Genomic DNA, 27,883 nt, shown 5'->3' with positions numbered 1-27,883 from the left:
ATTGCACGCCCTGATTTGAGCGTCAGCTAACGGAGAATCCTGCCCTCCTACTTCTGGATCAGTGTCCAGAGAAAGTCATCACGAAAGCAGGCAAGAAAATTGGAAACATATCAATGTAGAACAGAAAATACTCCCAGTACCTCCTCCATCTTGATGAGGAAACAGTCAAGATAATCCCTGGGAAATTCTTTCTGGAAATTTTCTTTATGACTTTGAATCTTTTTATTTAGAAAAACTTTCAAATCTGCCGTATTTTGAAACATCCTTTTGTGAGGCCCGGGCAGGAAATCCATGATCTTTGGGAAGTTATTGTACAGCTGCAAAGCAAACAATATTTTCATTAACAAGTAGTGCTTCTGGCTGGCAGGTATCAGAAGGTTAGCGTGGAACAGACACCCTAAATGGTACGGACAGTTCTGCCCAAAGGTCTGGGATTTGATCACTGATTGGGGCAGCAGGGTAGCATGGTGGTTAGCATAAATGCTTCACAGCTCCAGGGTCCCAGGTTCGATTCCCGGCTGGGTCACTGTCTGTGTGGAGTCTGCACGTCCTCCCCCTGTGTGCGTGGGTTTCCTCCGGGTGCTCCGGTTTCCTCCCACAGTCCAAAGATGTGCGGGTTAGGTGGATTGGCCATGCTAAATTGCCCCGTAGTGTCCTAATAAAAGTAAGGTTAAGGGGAGGGGGTTGTTGGGTTACGGGTATAGGGTGGATACGTAGGTTTGAGTAGGGTGATCATGGCTCGGCACAACATTGAGGGCCGAAGGGCCTGTTCTGTGCTGTACTGTTCTGTTGCAAGCTGGGGAAAGGTAGGAAGAAAGGATTAAGCGGGTAACCTTCCTCAAACTGCTTAAAAATGTCATGACACAAGACTTCACTGTAACAAAAGGAATGCATCGTACAGGAGGAAATTTGCACAATGAAAGGATGCCAGTGTGACACTCAGCACTTCTGGGTAAAGATGGTTAGGAACACTTAAACCTGTCCTTTACTTACACACGCACTGGGTTTCGACATCATTGGGAATGAGGATCTACTTGCTGCCACCTCCTCATGTTGGTTATTTTAATGCCCACAACTGGATATGGCAGGGCTGCAGATCTTTGATCTGGTCCATTGGTTAAGTGATCATTTATCTATCTCTTCAGCTGTATGGCACACATTTAGTCCTGTGCTGTAGCTTCAGCAGCTTGGCCCCTCATTTTCTGTTTTTGTTTCAGATTCCAGCAGCATCCGCAATAATTTGCTTTTATCAGGGGCTGGGAATCCTGTGGTGAGTAATTCCCCTCCTGACTCCCCAAAGCCTGTCCACCATCTGCAAGGCACAAGTCAGGAGTGTGATGGACTCTCCACTTGCCTGGATGCAGCTCCAACAACACTCGAGAAGCTCGACACCATCCAGGGCAGAGCAGCCCCGCTTGATTGGCACCACACCCACACACATTTCCTCCCTCCACCACCGATGAACAGTGGCAGCCGTGTGCAGTATCTACAGGATGCACTGCAGCAACTCACCTGGCAGCACCTTCCAAACCCACCACCGCTAGCATCTAACAGCATCTGTGGAGGGAGAAAGGAGCTAATTTTTCCAAGCTTTGACAAAGAGTCATCCAGACCCAAAACGTTTGCTCCCTTCTTTCCCCACAGATGCTGTCAGACCTACTGAGAGTGTCCAGTAATTTCTGTTTTGATTTCAGACGCTGACCCACTCTTGTAGCCGCAGTATTTATATGGCTGGGTCCAGTTCATTTTCTGGTCAATGGAAACCCCCAAGATGTTGATAGTGGGGGATTCAACAATGGTAATGGCCATTGAATGTCAAGGGGCGATGGTTAGATTCTTTATTACTGGAGATGGGGCGGTGCAGTGGCACAGTGGATAGCGCTGCTGCTTCACAGCGGCAGGGATCTGCATTTGATTTTGACCTTGGGTGACGGTCTGTGTGGAGTCTGCACGTTCTCCCCGTATCTGCGTGGGTTTCCTCCGGGTGCTCCGGTTTCCTCCCACAGTCCTAAGATGTGAAGCTTAGGTGGATCGGCTGTGCTGAATTGCTCCTTAGTGTCCAACGATTAGGTGGGATAACGGGGGAGTGGGGCCAGGTAGAGCGCTCTTTCAGAGGGTTGGTGCAGACTCAATGGGCTGAATGGCCTCCTTTTGCACTGCAGTGATTGTATGGCTCTACGGTCATTGCTAGGCACTTGTGCGGCACAAATGTTACTTTATACTTATTGCACTTTTTTATACAACTGAGTGACTTGCTATACCATTTGAGAGAGCGGCTAAAAATGAACCACTTTTCTGTGGATTCAGATATAGGCCCAGAACTGGTAAGGATGGCAGGTTCTTTCCCAAAGGATATTAACAACAAACCAATAGATTTCATAGTCATCATTACCAATACAGGGGCTGGTTTAGAACAGGGGCTGGTTTAGCTCACTGGGCTAAATCGCTGGCTTTTAAAGCAGACCAAGCAGGCCAGCAGCACGGTTCGATCCCCGTACCAGCCTCCCCGGACAGGCGCCGGAATGTGGCGACTAGGGGCTTTTCACAGTAACTTCATTGAAGCCTACTCGTGACAATAAGCGATTTTCATTTCATACAAGCTTTCTATTCTGTATTTATTTACTTAATTGAATTCAAAATTCACAAGCTGCCATTGTGAGATTTGAATTTGTCTCTGTGGATTTGGCCAGGTCAGGATGTCTGGTGTAGTAAATAATCACCACGGCAGCATGTCAATCTTCCATTCAATTTTTCATTCCTATCCCATCGACATCCTTTCTCGAACCTCGGACTCTGCTATTTCTCTACTAATCTCAATATTTGAAAATGATCTGGAAACCTGATTAGCTTCAGCATTAAGGGGCGTGATTCAGTGGGACAAAAGCAGAGTCCCATTTGGGGAGCGTTTAACAGGGTGTTCATCAGCGCCTGCAGCCCTGAGAAAGACCCCGGTATTCAACGGCACTTTGCCGTTTTGTTGGCTCCGGCCGTGGGTGCCCCGTCAAGGCTGCACTTACATCATTTCCTGTACAAATGGGCTCAGCTCATCAATTCAGGAAGACCACTCTCATATTGGCCTTTTTAAAAAATAAATTTAGAGTACCCAATTATATTTTTCCCAATTAAGGGGCAATTTAGCGTGGCCAATCCCCCTACCCTGCACATCTTTGGGTTGTGGGGGTGAGACCCACGCAGACACGGGGAGAATGTGCAAACTCCCCACGGACAGTGACCCAGGGCCGGGATTCAAACTCGGGTCCTCAGCGCGGTAGGCGGCAATGCTAACCACTGTGCCACCGTGCTGCCCTGGGGCAGGTTTTTAAAGGCAGCTCCGATGTTTCGAATCCCCCTCAGCGACCCCACCGCAGCCTCCAGATCCCGCACTGCATCCAACTTACCTCTTATGGGTCCTCGAGCCCCCCCCCCGGCAACCTCTTATGGGCAGGGAACCATGGGGCCCGACCTCTGGCATGTACAACCTGGCACCTAGGCATCTCGGCAATACCAGCCTGGAAGTGCCAGGGTGCCCGGTGCCAGGAGGAGTCCCAGGATACTACCCTGCCCTGTCCCCGATTACCCAAGGGTTAATCTTGCAAGATTCAACAGCCTCGGCACCTCACCAAGCTGGGCACAACATGGTCAGTAAATCACGCGCTTCAATGTAAAGAAAAGAAAATACCTGCACCGAGGGGCTGCTTAAACCGGAGCTAATTACTGCAATATTCTCCATCAACGTTAGAAATGTTTTATCTTCATATTCAAACCGTTCTCCCAAGACAATGGAACAGATGATATTTGACACTGCACATCTTACTGGCGTATCGAGGTTGAATGGCATCTCTGTTACCATTGAAAGAGATGACCAGTTAGAGGGTTACAAACAATCCAGAGGCACAAATAAACAATTTATAGATATTAAAAATAAGACGTTCCTGTTTAAAACAGGAATCAGTTAGCTGTTTGATTATACGAACATCACCCCTGAATCCAATTCTGTCTTCATCCAGTAAAACTCCCAGTGGAGGAAGCGGTCACTGAGTCACAGGTGGGAACAGAAATCCAAGGTTGAAGCGCACGGTTGTGCCCAGGACACACCAGCCAGTTCGGAGAATTGAGCCTGGGATTTTCCTGGTCTTTATTACTCAGTTCTTCCTGATTATCAATAAACTGAGCAGCCAGGGAATTCAGATCCACTGCATGATGAAGCTTTGGAGTGCAGTTGCTTCACAAATATTCATTTAAACCCTTTTCTCAAGCGTGCCTTTGTTGCCTTATTCAGGCTTTCCTGAGGTGAGGAGTTTGAATTAATACAAGCTGTTGTCATTCCGACAACCGCCAGCAGGTGATAACATAACTGCAACTTGCATGATGCAAAGTTTAATTGTTATCTTTAACCTTTGGAACACTGGCTGAGGCCTGCCATCTCTTTGCTAATAGCAAATTATCTGCACAAATCTCTATTTTCACTAGCCAATATGTGTTTAAACACATACCTTTGGCCATCTGCACTCACTCAACTCTTACTTGTTTTGCACAGTTTGTGAGAATTTTCTGTGTGCAGCGGGGGGGGGGGGGGGGGGGGGGGGGGGCAGTACGGTGGCGCAGTGGGACTACGGTGTTGAGGACCCGGGTTCGAATCCCGGCCTTGGGTCGCTGTCTGTGTGGAGTTTGCACATTCTCCCTGTGTCTTCACCCCCACAACCCAAAGATGTGCAAGTTAGGTGGATTGGCCACGTTAAATTGCCCCTTAATTGGAAAAAAAAATAATTAGGTCCTCTAAATTTATTTAAAAAAAGGGAAAAAAAGAAGTGCTTCTATGTTTGCCAGTGTAACAATGTATTTGTACAATGTACCTTGGTTCATGTGATAAGGTCCGATAAAAATGTGTCTCTCTCTTTACCACACACGATACCTCCAATTAAGGTCCCACCTTTTTGGTTTTGAAATGAATAATTTCTTTTAGAATGGTGCAGCCATCTGAGATGGCCACGTACAAAGGACCATGGGAATTATGGCCAACCCAGGACTCAGACAGCTACAGAGCTTGTGTGCATTTGCAATCCAGATAGCTAGACCTGATCGAAACCCCCGCTAGTTTGCATTCTAATGGCCCGTTCCCCAGAACAATAGGACTGCACTCAAGAAACCGATATAGACACAGACTGATCGGCGCCACCCCTTACTCATAGAGCCCAACCGCCAAGGTCAATGACAGCTTAGGACCCACCCAGCCACCAAGGCACCCGCCACTTTATTGGCCAAAATCGAAGGCGGTGATCAAAGCCCTGTCGAATTATTGGGTCCAAGATTAAGGACCGCCCCAAAGAGCTTGAAACCCCAGAGGGATAAAAGGGGACACAGCCATGTGTTCAGTCTATTTTGAATCCGGCCTGTGCCAGCCCAACTGCAGCATAACGACCAGGCAGCCAAGTTCAAGACCAACGATCACTACCTGACGGATGAGCCCAGCAGAGACAGAGCCACTTCTTCAAACCAGCCACGTGAGATCAAGGTAAAGGCCTTATCAATCTGCACAGTGCCGGTCACCTGAAGTTAAGTATAGGTTATTGTAGTTGATAGGTGTAGTTTAACTTGTAGTATATTGGACGGAGTTCACGACGGCCTTCCCGATTTTTCGCGGGAGTGGAGAATTCCGCCCATTGTGCTTGCATGTCGAAGTAACCCTTATGTGTAAATAAACCATCTTTGAACTTGAACTGACTAACTGGTTGTGTGGTCATTTGACCGATATATGGGAAAGCCTTGTGGTTCAGTAAGAGAAACAGAAACACCCACAGTATTGTCGATGCTGTTGAGACATAACATCAGACATCATAAAAAGAGCCTCAGTATCATATTGGTGACTCTAAAGCGCAATATAATTGGTGAGGCTGGTAGGATAGCATTCCATTAAATTGGTAACATTTTGACACACACTTGCTACACTTCAAAAGTGATTCATTAGCTGAAAACACTTTGGGGCATGCTGAGTTTGTGAAAGACAACATTAAAATGCAAGTCATTAAAAAAAAATTATGAATAGACACCAAATTACTTAAAAAATGGAAATATGTTTCTCTTCTGTACGAGCACTAATCTTTTCAATTTGCACACAAATAAATCACTCATGAGTAGATCAGAGTAATCCATCCAAGCTGCTGGAAGTGTCTTTGCTGTACTCATGACCATGTTGACTAAGGATTGAAATTTATTTGGAACACCACCCAGAATGACATCTCAACCGAGTACTGTAGAGATTTTATATTCTGCCTTCCGCTTTCTGCAAAATGTCAAGTGGCTGGAACGAACCTACATTATCACTTTAAATGGTAAACCTGTCAAACATGATGCTTGCCCAGTCTATCCAGGCATCACACTTGGCCTGTCGCTCACCTGCAAAACAACACCAGCCATCTGGGAACCTGCAGCTAATATTCATACAGTCGGCACCGACTCACTCAGATGGATGGAATTGCTGGAGGAATGCAGCATAAAGAACTAATAGTATCTGGAGTTAGGCCACAGATCACCCATGAGCTTAGTGAATGACAGAATAAGGTTGAGGATCTATAAATGGTCTCTAACTGGCCCTGCGCTTCTCATCACTGATCCAACAAAAGACCGTGGGGCAGCATTCAGCCATATCTGCACAGAGCATGGTCACCGTGCACCATAAATGCAGTGAGGGACAACCTGAAGTATGATTTTGGCTCTGAGGCCCACACCACATCAACCTCCCCAGTAAGGTCTATTACAGGAGGTACCACACTACTCCAGTCATGATGCCAGGAGGCCATCAGATGGATAGCCAAACTAGATATTGGATTATGAACATTCCCCATCAGACATCAGTAAATGTTGTTAGTCCTTGGGTAATGCATGAGCCAGCATTTGTTGCCCATCCCTAATTTCCCTTGAACTGAGCAGCTTGTTAGACCATTTCAATGGGGGGCAGTCCAGAGTCAACCACATCGCTGCGTGGGTCTGGAGTCACATGGGTAAGAACTACAGATTTCCTTCCCTGATAATCGGCAATGATTTCATGGTCATAATTAAACTTAATTCCAAATTTTGTTCTCAAATTTCACTATCTACCATGGTGTGATTCGAACGCGGGACCCCAGAGCATACCCTGGATTACTAATCCAGTGACAATACCACTAGGCCACTGGCTGCCTGGTAAAGGAGGCAACACTACTTCTAATCATTCTAATGCTTTCGTCAGAAACCTTTTTTATTCCTGATGGCTTTAACCAGTAACTCTGCTTCTTCTTGGATCCGTTCTTCAATGCTTCTTTTCCCCATTCCAAAATTCCTCAAGGTGCTGAGAGAAAATCTCCGAAGCTGTTTCCATCTCTCCCCATTACTTAAGGCAACTCCTGCAGGAGAAATATTTAGAAATGTGGAAATTTCCCGGGATGTAATTTTCAATTGACTGAATAAAATGTACCGAATTGTTTTCAATTTATTTCTCCTCCTTTTGAACAGCAAGCAGGAGATTCAGACTATCTCAACAAATGGTTGTTCTTCTAGCTGGGAGGTGGCCTCAGAGTTCCTGAGTTGGGAGGGGATAAATCAGCCTCAATTCCTGCTCCACCCTTGATGCAGGGTCTCCCAGGGAAGGTAGCAGTGGATGGCTGCTATAGACAGGTTTGAGTTTGACTGTGTTGTCCAACTGTAGACTGGCCGGTCAACACTTGTGAATAATGGCGACTTGGTTAATGTGGTCCAGCAGCCTAGTGGTTATAGTCTTAGACCAACAACTCAACTATTGTCAAGTCAATTTCTGTTTTGGAACTTCGTCAATCGCGTGGCGGCTGCGGACTGTGTCCAGCGCCGCCACAGTCGGGGGGGGGGGGGGGGGGGGGGAGAGCCGTTCCGCTGGCCGGGGGCTTCATTGGGGGCTGGGACGACTGGTGAGGAGTGGTCCGGAGGTGGCGAGGGAGGTTACAGGGGCACTATCTGGCAGGCCGGGTCCGCATGCAGCCAGCGCCATGTTGTACGGTGCAAACACTGCGGGTCGTTGCCGTGCAATTCTACGGCCGTTTGTGTCAGGAACGCCGGGGGTTTTACGTGGCTTGGCTGCGAGCCCCCCACCGGGCGGAGCATCGATGCGGGGCGGAGCCGACTTTTTCATTGGAAGACTAGATACATTCTCCGGGCATAGCCTCAAAATCGAAGCAGTCAGTCCATTGACGGAGGCATGGTTTGAAGGGTAGTATTTGAGACATTCTTCAATTCTTCATCTTTAAGCTTTGTTGGTGTGTACTATAAGGCTCTGTGACCATTGGAGAATAAGAGCTGATCTGATCACTAAGCAAATTTATGCTGATTTCACACTCCCTTTTCACCTAGTTGGTCTTGATGACAATTGTTGTACCCCTCAGTCTTTTCCAGCCACTGATTAACACAGTCTATGGCAGGGGTGGGCAAACTTTTCCGTGCAAGGGCCACATTCAGAAATTCACAATTTTAAAGGGCCGCATAGTATATTAAGTAAAATAATTACTTCACCCGGTTATGATTCTGGACGCCTTATATAGAACATAGAGCAGTACAGCACAGAACAGGCCCTTCGGCCCTCGATGTTGTGCCGAGCAATGATCACCCTACTCAAGTCAACATAGCCACCCTATACCAGTAAGTAATCCAACAGCCCCCCCCCCCCTCCATTAACCTTGAAAAAAAATTTATTTAAAAAAAAATATTTAAAAAAATATATATTTTTTTAAAAAAATGACTTGGTGGGCCACATAAAGACCTTTGGCGGGCCGTAGTTTGCCCACCCCTGGTCTATGGTCTCTGAGTGAAAGGTTTACAGGTTGAAGACCAACTCAAGACTCTGATTTAATCTAATCTGGCACCTCAGATCAGTACTGAGAGAATTTTGCATTATCTTTGAGATGTGATATTAAATCAAGATTCCATCTGATAAATTGTTTTAGGAATAGAGTAGCGAGTTCAGTTCCCACTGCAGGATTTGAGCATAAATTCTAGACTGACACTTAACTGGGCACATGCATGTCAGATGCAGTATAATGTGGATAAATGTGAGGTTATCTACTTCAGGAGCAAAAATAGAAAGGCAGGTTATTACTTGAATTGGTGGAAACTGAGAGAGGTGTAAACACAGCGAGACTTTGGTGTCCTCGTCCATCCATCGCTGAAAGTAAGCGCGCAGGTACAACAAATGGTATGCTAGCATTCAAAGCGAGAGGATTTGAGTATAGGAATAGGAATGTTTTACTGCAATTGTATAGGGCATTGGTGAGGCCACACCTGGAGTATTGTGTGCAGTTTTGGTGTCCTTATCTGAGGATGTTCTTGCTGTGGAGGGAGTGCAGCAAAGGTTTACCAGGCTGATTCCTGGGATGGCAGGACACAGTGGGGAAGGTAACACTGACAAAGGAGAGTACTTGCAGCCATGGAGATGGGTTGAAGTGTGTATACTTCAACGTAAGAAGCATCAGGAATAAGGTGGGTGAACTTAAGGCATGGATCGGTACTTGGGACTACGATGTGGTGGCCATCACGGAAACTTGGATAGAAGAGGGGCAGAAATGGTTGTTGGAGGTCCCTGGTTATCGATGTTCCAACAAGATTAGGGAGGATGGTAAGGGAGGTGGGGTTGGGGGGGGGGGGGGGGGGGGGGGGGGGGGGGGGGGTGGCATTGTTAATTAGAGATAGTATAACAGCTGCAGAAAGGCAGTTCGAGGAGGATCTGCCGACTGAGGTAGAATGGGTTGAAGTCAGAAATAGGAAAGGAGCAGTCACCTTGTTGGGAGTTTTCTATAGACCCCCCAATAGCAGCAGAGATGTGGAAGAACAGATTGGGAAACTGATTTTGGAAAGGTGCAGAAGTGGTGATGAAAAGGTACAGGGGCTGGTTCAGCTCACTCAGCTAAATCGCTGGCTTTTAAAGCAGACCAAGCAGGCCAGCAGCACGGTTCAATTCCCGTACCAGCCTCCCCGGACAGGCACCGGAATGTGGTGACTAGGGGCTTTTCACAGTAACTTCATTGAAGCCTACTCGTGACAATAAGCGATTTTCATTTTTCATTTTCAAGTCACAGGGTAGTAGTCATGGGTGACTTCAACTTCCCAAACATTGAGTGGAAACTCTTTAGATCAAATAGTTTGGATGGAGTGGTGTTTGTGCAGTGTGTCCAGGAAGCTTTTCTAACACAGTATGTAGATTGTCCGACCAGAGGGGAGGCCATATTGGATTTGGTACTTGGTAATGAACCAGGGCAGGCGATAGATTTGTTAGTGGGGGAGCATTTTGGAGGTAGTGACCACAATTCTGTGACTTTCACTTTAGTAATGGAGAGGGATAGGTGCGTGCAACAGGGCAAGGTTTACAATTGGGGGAAGGATAAATACGATGCTGTCAGACAAGAATTGAAGTGCATAAGTTGGGAACATAGGCTGTCAGGGAAGGGCACAAGTGAAATGTGGAACTTGTTCAAGGAACAGGTACTACATGTCTTTGATATGTATGTCCCTGTCAGGCAGGGAAGAGATGGTCGAGTGAGGGAACCATGGTTGACAAGAGAGGTTGAATGTCTTGTTAAGAGGAAGAAGGAGACTTATGTAAGGCTGAGGAAACAAGGTTCAGTCAGGTCGCTGGAGGGATACAAGATAGCCAGGAGGGAACTGAAGAAAGGGATTAGGAGAGCTAAGAGAGGGCATGAAAAATCTTTGGCGGGTAGGATCAAGGAAAACCCCAAGGCCTTTTACACATATGTGAGAAATATGAGAATGACTAGAGCGAGGGTTGGTCTGATCAAGGACAGTAGCGGGAGATTGGGTATTGAGTTTGAAGAGATAGGAGAGGTCTTGAACGAGTACTTTTCTTAAGTATTTACAAACGAGAGGGGCCATATTGTTGGAGAGGACAGTGTGAAACAGATTGGTAAGCTCGAGGCGATACTTGTTAGGAAGGAAGATGTGTTGGGCATTTTGAAAAACGTGAGGATAGACAAGTCCCCCGGTCCTGACGGGATATATCCAAGGATTCTATGGGAAGCAAGAAATGAAATTGCAGAGCCGTTGGCAATGATCTTTTCGTTCTCACTGTCAACAGGGGTGGTGCCAGGGGATTGGAGCGTGGCGAACGTTGTGCCCCTGTTCAAAAAAGGGAATAGGGATAACCCTGGGAATTACAGGCCAGTTAGTCTTACTTCGGTGGTAGGCAAAGTAATGGGAAGGGTACTGAGGGATAGGATTTCTGAGCATCTGGAAAGACACTGCTTGATTAGGGATAGTCAGCACAGATTTGTGAGGGGTAGGTCTTGCCTTACAAGTTTTACTGAATTCTTTGAGGCGGTGACCAAGCATGTGGATGAAGGTAAAGCAGTGGATGTAGTGTACATGGATTTTAGTAAGGCATAAGGTTCCCCATGGTAGGCTTATGCAGAAAGTAAGGAGGCATGGGATAGTGGGAAATTTGGCCAGTTGGATAACGAACTGGCTAACCGATAGAAGTCAGAGAGCGGTGGTGGATGACAAATATTCAGCCTGGAGCCCAGTTACCAGTGGCGTACCGCAGGGATCAGTTCTGGGTCCTGTGCTGTTTGTGATTTTCATTAATGACTTGGATGAGGGAGTTGAAGGGTGGGTCAGTAAATTTGCAGATGATACAAAGATTGGTGGAGTTGTGGATAGTGAGGAGGGCTGTTGTTGGCTGCAAAGAGACATAGATAGGATGCAGAGCTGGGCTGAGAAGTGGCAGATGGAGTTTAACCCCGAAAAGTGTGAGGTTGTCCATTTTGGAAGGACAAATATGAATGCGGAATATAGGGTTAACGGTAGAGTTCTTGGCAATGTGGAGGAGCAGAGAGATCTTTGGTCTATGTTCATAGATCTTTGAAAGTTGCCACTCAAGTGGATAGAGCTGTGAAGAAGGCCTATGGTGTGCTGGCGTTCATTAGCAGAGGGATTGAATTTAAGAGCTGTGAGGTGATGATGCAGCTGTACAAAACCTTGGTAAGGCCACATTTGGAGTACTGTGTGCAGTTCTGGTCACCTCATTTTAGGGAGGATGTGGAAGCTTTGGAAAAGGTGCAAAGGAGATTTACCAGGATGTTGCCTGGAATGGAGAGTAGGTCTTACGAGGAAAGGTTGAGGGTGCTAGGCCTTTTCTCATTAGAACGGAGAAGGATGAGGGGCGACTTGATAGAGGTTTATAAGATGATCAGGGGAATAGATAGAGTAGACAGTCAGAGACTTTTTCCCCGGGTAGAACAAACCATTACAAGGAGACATAAATTTAAGGTGAATGGTAGAAGATATAGGGGGGATGTCAGAGGTAGGCTCTTTACCCAGAGAGTAGTGGGGGCATGGAATGCACTGCCTGTGGAAGTCATTGAGTCGGAAACGTTAGGGACCTTCAAGCGGCTATTGGATAGGTACATAGGTAGAATAATGGAATGTAGATTAATTTGTTTTTAAGGGCAGCACGGTAGCATTGTGGATAGCACAATTGCTTCACAGCTCCAGGGTCCCAGGTTCGATTCCGGCTTGGGCCACTGTGCGGACTCTGCACATCCTCCCCGTGTGTGCGTGGGTTTCCTCCGGGTGCTCCGGTTTCCTCCCACAGTCCAAAGATGTGCAGGTTAGGTGGATTGATCACGATAAATTGCCCTTAGTGTCCAAAATTGCCCTTAGTGTTGGGTGGGGTTACTGGGTTATGGGGATAGGGTGGAGGTGTTGACCTCGGGTAGGGTGCTCTTTCCAAGAGCCGGTGCAGACTCGATGGGCCGAATGGCCTCCTTCTGCACTGTAAATTCTATGATAATCTATGATTAATCTAGGACAAAAGTTCGGCACAACATCGTGGGCTGAAGGGCCTGTTCTGTGCTGTATTTTGCTATGTTCTATGTTTATAAAAGGAGAGACTAAATCAGCTAAGGATTATATTCATTAGAGTTTAGAAGAGTGAGAGGGGATAGAACATAGAACATAGAACAGTACAGCACAGAACAGGCCCTTCGGCCCTCGATGTTGTGCCGAGCAATGATCACCCCACTCAAGCCAACGTATCCACCCTATACCAGCAAACCCCCCCCCCACATTAACCTTATTTTTTAGGACACTAAGGGCAATTTAGCATGGCCAATCCACCTAACCCGCATATCTTTGGACTGTGGGAGGAAACCGGAGCACCCGGAGGAAACCCACGCACACACGGGGAGGACGTGCAGACTCCGCACAGACAGTGACCCAGCCGGGAATCGAACCTGGGACTCTGGAGCTGTGAAGCATTTATGCTAACCACCATGCTACCGTGCTGCCTGAACTCATAGGATCTCATAGAAACTTATAAAATTCTAACAGGATTAGACTGGATAGATTCAGAAAGAATGTTCCCGATGGTGGGGGAGTCCAGAATTCGGGGTCATAGTTTGAGGATAAGGGGTAAATCTTTTAGGACTGAGGTGAGGAGAAATTTCTTCACCCAGAGAGTGGTGAATCTGTGGAATTTACTACCACAGACAGTAGTTGAGGTGAAAATGTGTCATTTCAAGAAGGAATTTGATATAGCGCTTTGAGTTAAAGGGATATAGAAGGAAGGTGGGATCAAGGTATTGAACTTGATGATCAGCCATGATCATAATAAATGGCGGAGCAGGCTCGAAGGGCCAAATGGCCACCTCCTGCTTCTATTTTCTATATATGTATCTATGTTTCAGTGCAGTAAAGAGGGAGTTCTGTACTTTAGGTAAGATGTCAAGCCAGGACACATCTATCTGAGAAAAATCCATTTGAATTCTTCAGAGAAGAACTTGTGGGTTTTTCCAGTGGCCTTCCTAATATTTATCCCCCTTAACTAACGTCACCAAAAACTGTTCTTATCTGATCGTTTAACTTATTGCTTAATGGCTGCCACATTTTCCAGAATAACAGTAGTGAATATATAGTTCTAGAGTGCTTCACTGAGTGCGAAGATATTTCCTATGGCATGGGAATGGAAAATGTGCTTTGTGAAAGGAGCTTCCACATATCTATGTGCTTCTCACAGCCAAGGTTGGAGTGGCCTTGTTCTGATCTTTGCCCCTTAAATTGGGAAACAAGGGAGAATGAGGGAGAAGTTAAAATAAATGTATTTTAAAAGGATATCTAGAATAGGTAGGTAACTCCAGCTGAAGATCTGACACTGGCACATGCTCAATGGGCCAAATGACCAGCTCCTGTTCTGTACGTTCTATAATTGTAAATGCTCAGATGCCCTGAGGGCAAGTAAGTTGAACAGGGAGTTAAAGATTTCTTACCGTAGCCATTTGAAATTTTTTTGAAGGTTGGGAGGAGATACCTGCCGCTGAAATCGTACCCTCGCTCAATTAACCCTTCCTTCACAGTCTCAAAACCACACAGCACCACTGCAGGGATTCGACCGAACCAGACTGTATATAGGGGGCCATACTGCTCACTCAGCTGCGGAGACACAATAAATAAATAACAACTCTTAATGAAGGTTCTGGACCCTGGACAACATCAAAATGTCTGCGAACACCACTGTTATCGGCCAAAGTGTTGGAGGCAAAGAAAGATTTACAGCAAAGTTTATTCAGGAAAAGTTGACTTTTTAATTGCGGGAAACCTCATAATTAAACCCCATCCTGGTGTTGCCCAGCATTCAAACAAATGCCTTTTTCCACCATCGGCCACTAAATAACAATCCACCTGCGTTCTTTCCCAACCTACATCACTGAGACCAATCCTAAAGTTCCCCATAGATCTGGCCACTTGACATTACGCCTGGGGTCTCCCTGATATGCCCAACTCTGCTCTGGACAGCACGGTGGCACAGTGGTTAGCATTGCTGCCTACGGCGCTGAGGACCCGGGTTCGAATCCCAGCTCTGGATCACTGTCCGTGAGGAGTTTGCACATTCTCCTCGTGTCTGTGTGGGTTTCACCCCAACAACCCAAAAGATGTGCAGGTTAGGTGGATTGGCCACGCTAAATTGTCCCTTAATTGGAAAAAATAATTGGGTACTCTAACTTTATAAAAAGAAAAAAAAAAGAAAAAAAAACAAAAAAAAACTCTGCTCTGGACACGTAGAAATCGGGTACTTGGAGGAGCGGTTATTTCATATATCTTTGGGGTGAATTTTATGCCCATTAACATGGAGGATGTTAGTGTTAGGGAATGGAATATTTAATTTCATGTATCCAGTTTTAACTTCAGGATTTGTACTATCCGATGTGCCTTTAGAACATAGAACATAGAACGATACAGCGCAGTACAGGCCCTTCGGCCCACGATGTTGCACCGACATGGGAAGTCAAAAACTAAAGGCCATCTAACCTACACTATGCCATTATCATCCATATGCTTATCCAATAAACTTTTAAATGCCCTCAATGTTGGCGAGTTCACTACTGTTGCAGGTAGGGCATTCCACAGCCTCACCACTCTGTGCGTAAAAAACCTACCTCTGACCTCTGTCCTATATCAATTACCCCTCAATTTAAGGCTATGTCCCCTCGTGCTAGCCACCTCCATCCGTGGGAGAAGGCTCTCACTGTCCACCCTATCTAACCCTCTGATCATTTTGTATGCCTCTATTAAGTCACCTCTTAACCTTCTTCTCTCTAACGAAAACAACCTCAAGTCCATCAGCCTTTCCTCATAAGATTTTCCCTCCATACCAACATCCTGGTAAATCTCCTCTGCACCCGTTCCAAAGCTTCCACGTCCTTCCTATAATGAGGCGACCAGAACTGTACGCAATACTCCAAATGCGGCCGTACCAGAGTTTTGTACAGCTGCAACATGACCTCATGGCTCCGGAACTCAATCCCTCTACCAATAAAGGCCAACACACCATAGGCCTTCTTCACAACCCTGTCAACCTGGGTGGCAACTTTCAGGGATCTATGTACATGGACACCGAGATCCCTCTGCTCATCCACACTACCAAGAATTTTACCATTAGCCAAATATTCCGCATTCCTGTTATTCTTTCCAAAGTGAATCACCTCACACTTCTCTACATTAAACTCCATTTGCCACCTCTCAGCCCAGCTCTGCAGCTTATCTATGTCCCTCTGTAACCTGCAACATCCTTCCACACTGTCTACAACTCCACCGACTTTAGTGTCATCTGCAAATTTACTCACCCAACCTTTTGTGCCCTCTTCTAGGTCATTTATAAAAATGACAAACAGCAACGGCCCCAGAATAGATCCTTGTGGTACGCCACTCGTAACTGAACTCCATTCTGAACATTTGTCATCAATTACAACCCTCTGTCTTCTTTCAACTAGCCAATTTCTGACCCACATCTCTAAATCACCCTCAATCCCCAGCCTCCGTATTTTTTGCAGTAGCCGACCGTGGGGTACCTTATCAAACGCTTTACTGAAATCCATATACACCACATCAACTGCTCTACCCTCGTCTACCTGTTCAGTCACCTTCTCAAAGAACTCGATAAGGTTTGTGAAGCATGACCTACCCTTCACAAAACCATGCTGACTATCCCTAATCATATTATTCCTATCTAGATGATTATAAATCGTATCTCTTATAATCCTCTCCAAGACTTTACCCACAACAGACGTGAGGCTCACCGGCCTATACTTACTGGGGTTATCTCTACTCCCCTTCTTGAACAAAGGGACCACATTTGCTATCCTCCAGTCCTCTGGCACTATTCCTGTAGCCAATGATGACCTAAAAATCAAAGCCAAAGGCTCAGCAATCTCTTCCCTGGCTTCCCAGAGAATCCTAGGATAAATCCCATCAGGCCCCGGGGACTTATCTATTTTCACCTTGTCCAGAATTGCCAACACTTCTTCACTACGCACCTCAATGCCATCTATTCTAATAGCCTGGGTCTCAGCATTCTCCTCCACAACATTATCTTTTTCCTGAGTGAATACTGACGAAAAGTATTCATTTAGTATCTCGCTTATCTCCTCAGCTTCCACACACAATTTCCCACCACTGTCCTTGACTGGCCCTACTCTTACCCTAGTCATTCTTTTATTCCTGACATACCTATAGAAAGCTTTTGGGTTTTCCTTGATCCTAACTGCCAAAGACTTCTCATGTCCTCTCCTTGCTCGTCTTAGCTCTCTCTTTAGATCCTTCCTTGCTTCCTTGTAACTATCAAGCGCCCCAACTTAAACTTCACGCCTCATCTTCACATAGGCCTCCTTCTTCCTCTTAACAAGAGTTTCCACTTCTTTGGTAAACCACGGTTCCCTCGCTCGACCCCTTCCTCCCTGCCTGACTGGTACGTACTTATCAAGAACATGCAATAGCTGTTCCTTGAACAAGCTCCACATATCCAGAGTGCTCAACCCTTGCAGCCTACTTCTCCAACCTACACATCCTAAGTCACGTCTAATGGCATCATAATTGCCCTTCCCCCAGCTATAACTCTTGCCCTGCGGGGTATACTTATCCCTTTCCATCACTAACGTAAAGGTCACCGAATTGTGGTCACTGTCTCCAAAGTGCTCACCTACCTCCAGATCTAACACCTGGCCTGGTTCATTACCCAAAACCAAATCCAATGTGGCCTCGCCTCTTGTTGGCCTGTCAACATATTGTGTCAGGAAACCCTCCTGCACACATTGTACAAAGAACGACCCATCTAATGTACTCGAACTATATCTTTTCCAGTCAATATTTGGAAAGTTAAAGTCTCCCATAACAACTACCCTGTTACTTTCGCTCTTTTCCAGAATCATCTTCGCCATCCTTTCCTCCACATCCCTAGAACTATTAGGTGGCCTATAGAAAACTCCCAATAGGGTGACCTCTCCTTTCCTGTTTCTAATCTCAGCCCATACTACCTCGGAAGAAGAGTCTCCATCTAGCATCCTTTCCGCCACCGTAATACTGTCCTTGACTAGCAGCGCCACACCTCCCCCTCTTTTGCCCCCTTCTCTGAGCTTTCTGGTGCAAACAGCTGCAACTGGTAAGTAGACTTGTCTTAACTTGTTAGGTCAACAACTGGGGAGGCATTTTACTGGGACTTAAGGAACTTAGAACTTGGGCAGCACGGCGGTGCAGTGGTTAGCACTGCTGCCTCACGGCACTGAGGACCCGGTTGTGATCCCGGCCCCGGGTCACTGTCCGTGTGGAGTTTGCACATTCTTCCTGTGTTTGCGTGGGTCTCACCCCCACAACCCAAAGATGTGCAGGTTAGGTGGATTGGCCACTCTAAATTGACCCTTAATTGGAAAAAAATAATTGGGTTCTCTAAAAAAATTTTTATATTATAAGAAAGGAACTTAGAACTTTTGCTAAACTAAAGGTGCTATATAAATACACCTTCTACTTGTTGTCTTAATTCTCTTGGAAAGAAGATTCCAACTGCCTACTTACTCAACATAGGACATTTAGAACAAGAACACAATTAACCTTTGACAAAGGGTTATCTGGACTCGAAACTTTCGCTCTTTTCTCTCCCTACAGATGCTGCCATTTTCCAGCATTTTCTCTTTGGACACAATGAATCCTTCCTGCATCATCCAAGGCTGGATTTGAAACCATGGGTGAAAGGTTATTTTACCAAATACCTGCCTAGATTTTGTCTGTTGAATTGTATTGAGGCTTTATCATTGTGAACCTCTGTTTGGCAAATCAGAGAAAATAAATATTTGTGGGGCTTACTGACAACAATAATCTGTGATACTGCATCATACAGAACCCGAAAGGTCCAAAGTTCTGTGTACATCAGCTAATCTGTTCGTACAGGGAAGTAACATTTGTTCCACACAAGTGCCAGGCACAAACCAGCTGCAAAAAGAGAGACTTTATGAAAAATGAAAATCACTTATTGTCACGAGTAGGCTTCAATTTTTTTTTTTAATTTTTTTTTTTTTAAATTTTAGAGTACCCAATTATTTTTTCCAATTAAGGGGCAATTTAATGTGGCCAATCCACCTAACCTGCACATCTTTGGGTTGTGGGGGCGAAACCCACGCAGACACGGGGAGAATGTGCAAACTCCTCACAGACAGTGACCCAGGGCCGGGATTCGAACCCAGGTCCTCAGCGCCGTAGGCAGCAATGCTAACCATTGTGCCACCGTGCTGCCCACGAGTAGGCTTCAATGAAGTTACTGTGAAAAGCCCCTAGTCGCCACATTCCGGCACCTGTCCAGGGAGGCTGATACAGGAATCAAACCGTGCTGCTGGCCTGCTTGGTCTGCTTTAAAAGCCAGCGATTTAGCCCAGTGAGCTAAATCAGCCCCTATTTAATCATCGCCCTTTGACATTCAATGGCACTAACATCACTGAATCTCCAGCTACCAACATCCTTGGTGGTTACCATTGAACAAAAGCTGAATTGGGCTAGCCATATAATACTGTGGTTACAAGGCTAGGAATCCTTCGATAATAAACTCACCTCCTAACTCCCGAAAGCCTGTCCACCATCATGGACAGACTCCACCATGAGTGCACGTCAAAGTGTGATTGAATACTCTCCATTTGCCCAGGTGAGTACAGCTCCAATAACACTCAAGAAGCTCAACAGCATTGAGGACAAAGCAGCCCGTTTCATTTACACTCATTCACAAACATCCAGTCCCTCCCCACCGACACACGATGGCAGCCGTGTGTCCCATCTACAAAGTGTCATGCAGGAACTCACAAAGGCTTCTTAGACAGCACCTTCCAAATACATGACCACTGACATCTAAAAGGATGAGGGCAGCAGACACATGGGAACACCACCAACTGGAGGTTTCCTCAAAGCCACACACCATCCTGACTTGGAAATACATTCCCGGTCCTTCACAGTCGCTGGCCACAAGCCTGCAACTCCCTCCCTAAGAGCACTGTGGGTGTATCTACACAATATGTACTGCAGTTATTCATGAAGACAGCTCACCACCACCTTCCCAAATATAATTAGGGATGGGCAATAAATGCTGGCCTAGCCAACGAAACCTATATCCCATGAATAAATAATATTTTTAAAATCTCCAACACTAAATCTGATGTTCTTGATTAATAAAGGGATTTCTGGATTAATATGGAGAATCCGGGTCATGGGGAGAAGGCAGGAGAATGGCATGAGGAACATATCGGCCGTGATTAAACAGACTTGATGGGCAAAATGGCTTAAAACTGCTCCTAATTCTTATGGTCTTATGAATATGGTCTATCCAGACTGTTGGCCATCTGAGAAAGTTGGCCCAACTCCATGTTTAGCAGAGAACTAGGCCATCCCTAAGCCGGCTATGGACCTGGGCCAGGTGTGGGCTGCTACCCCCATCTATCTCCACTCTTAAACAGCACAGGTGAAAATCAGGAATGGAGTCATGAATTGCAGAATTGCTTCCCAGCAACCATTCGCACACCTCCATGGAGTCTCCCAACTCAATTAAAACTCCCCAATATTGGGTTGTCTGCAACACCACAGCACCCCCCCCCCCCCCCAACCAATACGCCCCCCCCCCCCTTTAAAAATCACAATCACTTACACTATCTTGCAGGTTTACTATGGTGGCTAGCCCCTGTGGTTAGCACTGTTGCTTCCAAGCGCCAGGGATGCGAGTTTGATTCCCGGCTTGGGTCACTGTCTGTGCGGAGTCTGCACGTTCTCCCCGTGTCTGCGTGGGTTTCCTCCGTGTGCTCCGGTTTCCTCCCACAAGTCCCAAGCGACGTGCTTGCTTGGTGAATTGGACATTCTGAATTCTCCCTCCGTGTACCTGAACAGGTGCCGGAATGTGGCGACTAGGGGATTTTCTCAGCAACTTCATTGCAGTGTTAATGTAAGCCTACTTTAAAGAAGGCACACATGGAACGGGGTCGCGGAGAGGGGGAGCTTGGTCCTTCCGAGCTTTATTAACTATTACTGGGCAGCCAACATACCGATGGTCAGGAAGTGGGTAGTGGGGGAGGGGTCGGTTTGGGAGCGAGTGGAAGCGGCATCCTGTAAGGGTACGAGTTTGGAGAGTTTACTAATGGCAGCCCTGCCGTTCTCGCCAGCTCGGTACTCTACAAGCCCTGTGGTGGTGGCAGCCCTAAGGGTGTGAGGGCAATGGAGGCAGCATATGAGCCTGGAAGGGGGCGCCAGTGTCGTCATCGATCTGTGACAACCACCGGTTTGCCCCGGAGGAGCTGGATGGGGTCTTTAATAGATGGCAGCAGGCAGCGATTGAGAGATTTGGGGACCTATTCATCCAGGAGGGCTTTCTGACCTTGGAGGCACTAGAGGAGTTTGAGTTGCCGGGTGGGAACGGGTTTCGGTACCTTCAGGTGTGGAACTTTGTACGGAGGCAGGTTCCAAGATTCCCTCACCTCCCCCTGAGGGGACTACAGGATAAAGTGCTGTCAAAAACAGGGGTTGGAGAGGGGAGGGTTTCGGAGATATACAAGTTGATGGAGTGGGAAGGGGCCCCTATCAGAGAGGTGAAGAGGAAGTGGGAAGAGGAGCTGAGAGGAGAGCTGGAAATTGAACTGTGGGAAAAAGCCTTGAAGAGAGTCAATTCATCATCGTCGTGTGCCAGGCTTAGCGTGATCCAGTTCATAGTGGTCCAAAGGCCCACGTGATGGTAGCCCGGAAGAGCAGGATCTTTGAGGAGGTGGAGGACAGATGTGGGCAGTGTGGGAGCAGCCCGACGAACCATGACCATATGTTTTGGGTATGTCCGAAATTGAGAGGATTCTGGCAGGGATTTGCCGACGTTATGTCAGAAGTCCTGGAAGGCTCCCTCCCACGAGGTATACCACGAGTCCGGTGGTGGCGGCTACCCTCAAGATTTGGGGGCAGTGGAAGTGACATAGGGGAGAAGTGGGGGGCTCGATGGAGGCTCCGTTAAGGGGGAACCATAGGTTCGTCCCGGGGAACATGGATGGGGGATTTCAGGGATGGTGTAGAGCGGGCATTAGACAGCTGAGGGACCTGTTTATTGACGGAAGGTTTGCGAGCCTGGGGGAGTTGGAGGAGAAATTTGGGCTCCCGCCGGGAAACATGTTTAGATATCTGCAGGTAAAGGCATTTGCTAGACGGCAGGTGGAGGGATTCCCTGCGCTCCCCGCGAGGGGTGTGAGTGACAGGGTGCTCTCGGGGGTCTGGGTCGGGGAGGGGAAGATATCCGATATCTACAAGCTTATGCAGGAGGTGGAAGAGGCGTCAGTAGAGGAGCTGAAAACGAAGTGGGAGGGGGAACTGGGGGAACAGATCGAAGACGGGACATGGGCTGATGTCCTGGAGAGGGTAAATTCTTCCTCCTCGTGTGCGCGGCTTAGCCTCATTCAATTCAAGGTGCTGCATAGGGTCTACATGACTGGGACGAGGATGAGTAGATTCTTGGGGGTGAGGACAGGTGCATTAGGTGTTCGGGGAGCCCAGCGAACCATGCCCATATGTTCTGGGCATGCCCGGCATTGGAGGAGTTCTGGAAGGGGGTGGCGAGGACGGTGTCAAGGGTGGTGGGATCCAGGGTCAAGCCAGGATGGGGACTCGCGATCTTTGGGGTTGGGGTAGAGCCAGGAATGCAGGAGGCGAAAGAGGCCGGTGTGCTGGCCTTTGCGTCTCTAGTAGCCGGGCAAAGGATCTTACTACAGTGGAAGGACGCGAGGCCCCCAAGCGTGGAGACCTGGATCAATGACATGGCAGGCTTCATTGAGCTAGAGAAGGTCAAATTCGCCCTGAGAGGATCGGTACAAGGGTTCTTTAAACGGTGGCAACCTTTCCTCAACTTTCTGGCTCAATGATAGGGTACTGGGACAGTAGCAGCAGCAACCCGGGGGGGTGGGGGGGAACTTTGATTATGTTTGCTTATTTTATTTAAATTTGATTTATTTAATTTAGTTTATGGTTAAGTTCTCTTGTTGGGGGTGGGGGTGGGGGGAGTGTGATACATGTGATGTTACGGTATGGGGGGAATTGTGGGTGTTATGGGGCTGTTAGTTGCATATTACTGCTTGTTGCTATACTTGTTGTTATATTTTTATATTTTCTGTAAAAAATTCCAATAAAAATTATTTAAAAAAAAAAAGAAGTCCTGGAAGGGAGGGTAACTCCAAGTCCAGAACTGGCAATATTTGGGGTATCGGAAGATCCGGGGGCCAAGGTGGGGGTGGGGTGGGGGGGGGGGGGGGGGCCGATATCCTGGCTTTCTCCTTCCTGGTGACCCAGAGATGGATTTTGCTGGGATGGAGGGACTGGGAGCCCCCAAAGTCAGGAGTGTGGGTCACAGATATGGCACGGTTCCTCAGTCTGGACAAAATCAAGTTAGTTTTGAGAGGATCAATTCAGGGGATCACCCGGAGATGGCAGCCGTTCATCGACTTCCTCAAATAAAATTGAACGTCAGCAGTAAGGGGGGGAGAGGGAAAAAGAGGGGGGGCGGGGGAGGAAAACAGGAGGCATGGCAATGTTAGATAAGGACAGGGAACATAGTATACAGGTAACTAGGGGATAGGGCGGGGGTAGTAGGGGACGTTGTTTACTGTTTTTTCGATGTTTTGCGTGTGTTAGCCCGCGCGGTTGTTTAAGAAATGTTACTGTGTTAAACTGTGAAAATTACAAATGCTTCAATAAAATATTTTCCAAAAAAAAATGTAAGCCTACTTATGACACTAATAAAGATTATTATTCTTTTCACTTCAGGGTGAGTCCAGGAGGAAGATTAGTTTGAATTATTTATTGAAAGAAATAGAAGTTTTTCTTACCTTGATGAGAGATTTGTGAGGTGCTTTCACATCCATCTGAAACACGTTTCCAAGGAGGGGGAGGGCAGGAGGGCCTGGGGGAAGCCTGCCTTTCTGAGGCTGCTTGTTTTTAAGGAACCACACAATAAGCAGAACACTTAGACAAGCAACAAGTAAAGTTGTTTCTGGGTTGCTTAAATCCATGGTGGGAGGGTTAGGAATGCAGAGAGATTCCAGCAGCAACGCAGTAAATACTGTGATTTAATACCGAGACTTGGATCACTGGTTGCTGCGGCAGAACAAAAAGAAAGTAACTTTCACTTGATTAAAACTAAGTTCAATGTACACTATAAACAGCAAAGCCAGGAGTTTCCAGAATAAAAACCTTACAGAGCAGCAAATCGTCCTTCAATCACACTTGATTAGGAAATGAAGCAGTTTGTTCTGTGATTGTCAAAGGGAGGTTCCTCTTCAGACTTCGATACAGCTCGGGAAAGTTTGAACCAATGGTGGAGCCACCCTCTGGTGTTTCTACGTCTGTCTTGTTTCATATCCTGCATCTGTTATCCTAGGAAACTAGTATAAGTTGGCAAAGACTCCAAAACTCTGACATTCGAAGAACTCTCATGAAGATGGGCCTCTACTTTCCAACAGTAAGTGTCAAACTCGATTAGATTTCTATCATCCCATTGACAGAGAGGCTGAAGAGGGAGAGATTAGTAATCTAGCCTCACTTATACACTGGGCATGTTTTTTTCCCATTACTGCGAAAACATATTCATTTCCCATTGATTTGACAGGAGTGCTGCTGGAGTCAGTTGTGTAACTTGATCCAGTGATTGGCATCGGAGTTAGTAAAGTTCCCATAGAGAAATGGTTCCACTGGAAACCTCTGATGGTATAATTACTGATGGGTGGCCCTGTGTATCATCGAGACATCAAGAGTTGTTCACCTTCTCACATCCCATCTCTCCTGAAAGCTTTCACTCTATTAATGTGGGCATTGCTGGCTGGGCCAGCATTTATTGCCCATCCCTAATTGCCTTTGAACTGAGTGGCTCCCGAGCCACAGAGAGTCAACTGGATTTCTGTAGATCTGGAGTCACATGTAGGCCAGACCAGCTGATGATGGCAGATTTAATTCCCAAAGGACATTAGTGAACCAGATGGGTTTTTATGGTAATCAATGTCACCATGGACTCGTTTACAATTGCAGATTTTTTTATTCATTGAATTTAAATTCCACCAGCTGCCAGAACTGATGCCCCAAGAGGATTAGACTAGGTCTCTGTACTAGTGATTGGGGAGGACCAGACGGGGTTAGTAAAGGGAAGACAGTTGTACTTGAGTGTGAGGGGGGTTGTTAACATGGTGTTTTCTCCGACGGCGGGAGGCTGACAGAGGTGGTGGTGGCACTAGATGTGGAGAAGGTGGTCGATCGGGTGGAGTAGAAGTTGATGGCGGGATTGGAGAAATTTGGGATTGGGCCGAAGTTTGTATTGTGAGTGCAGCTGCTGTATAAAGAGCCGATGGCGAGCGTGCGTACAAATAATATGAACGCATGGTATTTTGCATTACACCGGGGTACGAGGTAGAGATACCCCATGTCCCCTCTTCATTTGCATTGGCTATACAACCCTTGGCTATTGTGCTGAGGAGCATGGGGTTGTGGAAGGAGATAGTGGGAGGGGGGGGGGGGGGGGGGAGGGGGGGGAGGGTGGAACATAGTGTGTCCTTATATACAGATGATTTGCTGCTGTGTACTTAGGAACTGATCTCTTTGGAGGGGAGTTTAAGTGGGTTGCTGAAGAGATTTGGGATGTTTTCAGGGTATTATTATTGGCCAGGGCTTAGAAACTCCAAAGTATATTATGGAGGTCACCTGATCGCTACCGTTTTGTTGAATTTGGCAAGGATGAGCACAGGCCTTCACTTGAGGTGTGATTCAAGTCTTCCCAGATACTTTAATCAAAATAAGCTTTATTCTAAGAACTGAGTTAACATTTATAAATGAACAAACAGGAAGAATTTTTATTCATTATAAACATAAAGACACCACACAGCTACAGTAATCTATGTATAACCTTTAATGAATTCCCCCTTAACTGTTCCAATTCAAAAACAGAATCCCATAAACCAAAAAGCCCTGTTCAAGGGCGTGGCCCAGCACTCTGCATTCTCACTTGAATAAGACTGGCTTTCCCTGAGATTCTGACCCCGTTTAAACCCTTTCGGAAAGCACACTATGGGCTGGATTCTCCAATTCAGAGGATATGTCCCTACGCCGGTGTCGGAATGATGGCCTTTTATGATCGAAAAAATGGCATAAAACGGCCACCGATCCTCTGTTTAGCTGGGGCTAGCATGCCAGCTCTAGCTGGTGATATGGCCTGGAGAATTTCCGGGTCCGTGGCCGCGCATGCCGACGGCGGCCTGCAGCCGCCACGCCATGTTACATAGCGGCGGCCGCACGTGGACCCGGCCCGTGAAATAGCGCCCGCCTTTTGGCTGGCTACCGTGCCCAGACCTCCCCCCCAGAGTGGCCCAAGCCTGATAAAGTCCCCCCTGCCCGTGGATCAGTCCTTCCCCGACTGGTGGTGCTGGACTGAGACTGCAGCCGCCACGGAAGTCTGCAGTTCCCGACGGAATGGAACCACACGCAACTGACGGCATTGAGGACATGGCCGTTCGGGGATGGGGCATCAGGGGGCGCACCTCAGGCAAAGTCCTGAGGCTGTCGATACGTCATGCGGCGAGATTACGCCGCTTTGGAGGGGACAGAACAGCGCAAAAGCGGTGCTGCCCCCGATATGGTCAAATCAGTACAATTCCTTCGCCCCTCAATTTCTCCTTCCTTCTAAAGGCTTTCAAAACCTAAACCTGATGTACTTAACGCTGGAACAAGGCCAATGGCCACTCCCAGCTTTTGAATATAAAAAGCCAACAAGCAGCTTAAATATGATCTCATTCCTCACTGTACTTGTGATTGGATGAGACTTCCCTATGAACAGGGAGTCAAACGATGTAATATAGACCCAGTCTGTGATGTGTGACAGGAGTCTGGAGGCAAGAGGTGCTTGTAAAGAAAATACATTTTTAAAGATTGAATTGCAATTCCTCCCTTCCAGAGAAAATTTATGAAGAGATTTGTGAGGTGATTGGCTCCTCTCGAAGGACTGCTATTGCAGATCGAGCGAAAATGCCGTACACAGATGCTGTCATACACGGGGTTCAGCGATTCATCGACATTGCTCCAGGGTGAATCAAACAGGTCAGGTCAGAATCAAACCCAATGCAATGACAGTATGGGAAGCACGGTAACATAGTGGCTAGCAGAGTTGTTTCACAGCTCCAGGGTCTCAGGTTCAATTTCCGGCTTGGATCACTGTCTGTGTGGAGTCTGCACGTCCTCCCCGTGTGTGCGTGGGTTTCCTCCGGGTGCTCCTGTTTCCTCCCACAGTCCAAAGATGTGCAGGTTAGGTGGATTGGCCACACTAAATTGTCCTTAGTGTCCCAAAAAGGTTAGGGTGGAGGTAGAGATAGGGTGGAGCTATGGGCTTATATAGAGTGCTCTTTCCAAGGGCCAGTGCAGACTCGATAGGCCGAACAGCAGCTTAAATTCTATGATTCGATTACAGTCATAATCTTGTTGCATTTTGGGATGTCAGACCATCACATAAGAAATTACTTCAGAAATGTTGCTATTTGTATTCAGGGAAATGTGGCCTTCGCTCTGCACCAGTATCAGCTGCCAAAACACAGAGAGGTGAAAGTTCAGTTGTTTTGTTTTCGGTTCTTGGGCTGAAGAACAAACATTGGCCAAGACATCAGGAGGAGGCCGACCGACCGGTTGAACATTACCACAGGATCTTGAATATTAACCTAATCCAAAGGAAGAGTCCACTTTTGGGCGCGTTTTGCAAGGTGTGTCTCGGTGGCTGCAGCGCCAAGATTCACTCTTTTGAAACCGGAACACCCAGAGGAAACCCACGCATGTTTGCCCCGTGTCTGTGTGGGTTTCCTCCGGGTGCTCCGGTTTCCTCTCACAAGTCCTGAGAGACATGCTGTCAGGTGAATTGGACATTCTGAATTCTCCCTCCGTGTACCCGAGCAGGTGCTGGAATGTGGCAACTGGGTGATTTTTGTGGTGATTGTGTATCAGTGTAGATGCAATACAACTGAGCAAGCACTAGAGGGAGCACGGGAGAGCTATAAATACACAGGGACAGGAAGTGAGGTCACACTTCACG

The 27,883-nt window shown here is 47.0% G+C and overlaps 2 protein-coding genes across 6 annotated transcripts in view; one reads left to right on the top strand and one right to left on the bottom strand.

Annotated features, from left to right (window-relative positions):
• Positions 1-24,194, bottom strand: part of LOC119957954 (cytochrome P450 2C20-like) — a 39,140-nt gene extending 14,946 nt beyond the window's left edge. Inside the window, exons 1-6 of one of the 3 annotated variants that reach the window (XM_038786180.1) lie at positions 24,024-24,189; positions 23,655-23,922; positions 14,274-14,436; positions 7,230-7,379; positions 3,680-3,840; positions 141-317 (exon numbers count right to left, since the gene is read on the bottom strand). In XM_038786180.1, the coding sequence (XP_038642108.1) occupies positions 141-317; positions 3,680-3,840; positions 7,230-7,379; positions 14,274-14,436; positions 23,655-23,837 (834 nt within the window). In that variant the 5' untranslated portion in view covers positions 23,838-23,922; positions 24,024-24,189. Of the gene's footprint in view, positions 1-140; positions 318-3,679; positions 3,841-7,229; positions 7,380-14,273; positions 14,437-23,654 lie in introns of all 3 variants that reach the window. The other 2 variants (XM_038786178.1, XM_038786179.1) reach the window with 2 other exon arrangements.
• The window catches only part of LOC119957951 (cytochrome P450 2C15-like), a 47,137-nt gene continuing 43,386 nt past the window's right edge, over positions 24,133-27,883 (top strand). The window contains exons 1-2 of one of the 3 annotated variants that reach the window (XM_038786174.1): positions 24,133-24,286; positions 26,762-26,904. The gene's annotated coding sequence lies outside the window, so the exon portion shown is untranslated. Of the gene's footprint in view, positions 24,287-26,686; positions 26,707-26,761; positions 26,905-27,883 lie in introns of those variants that run through there. The other 2 variants (XM_038786175.1, XM_038786176.1) reach the window with 2 other exon arrangements.

The sequence above is a fragment of the Scyliorhinus canicula genome, chromosome 27 (assembly GCF_902713615.1).
Source record: "Scyliorhinus canicula chromosome 27, sScyCan1.1, whole genome shotgun sequence".
Classification (NCBI taxonomy): Eukaryota; Metazoa; Chordata; class Chondrichthyes; order Carcharhiniformes; family Scyliorhinidae; genus Scyliorhinus; species Scyliorhinus canicula.
The sequence above is the reverse complement of the archived record's forward strand: the minus strand, read 5'-3'. Positions and strand labels throughout refer to the sequence as shown.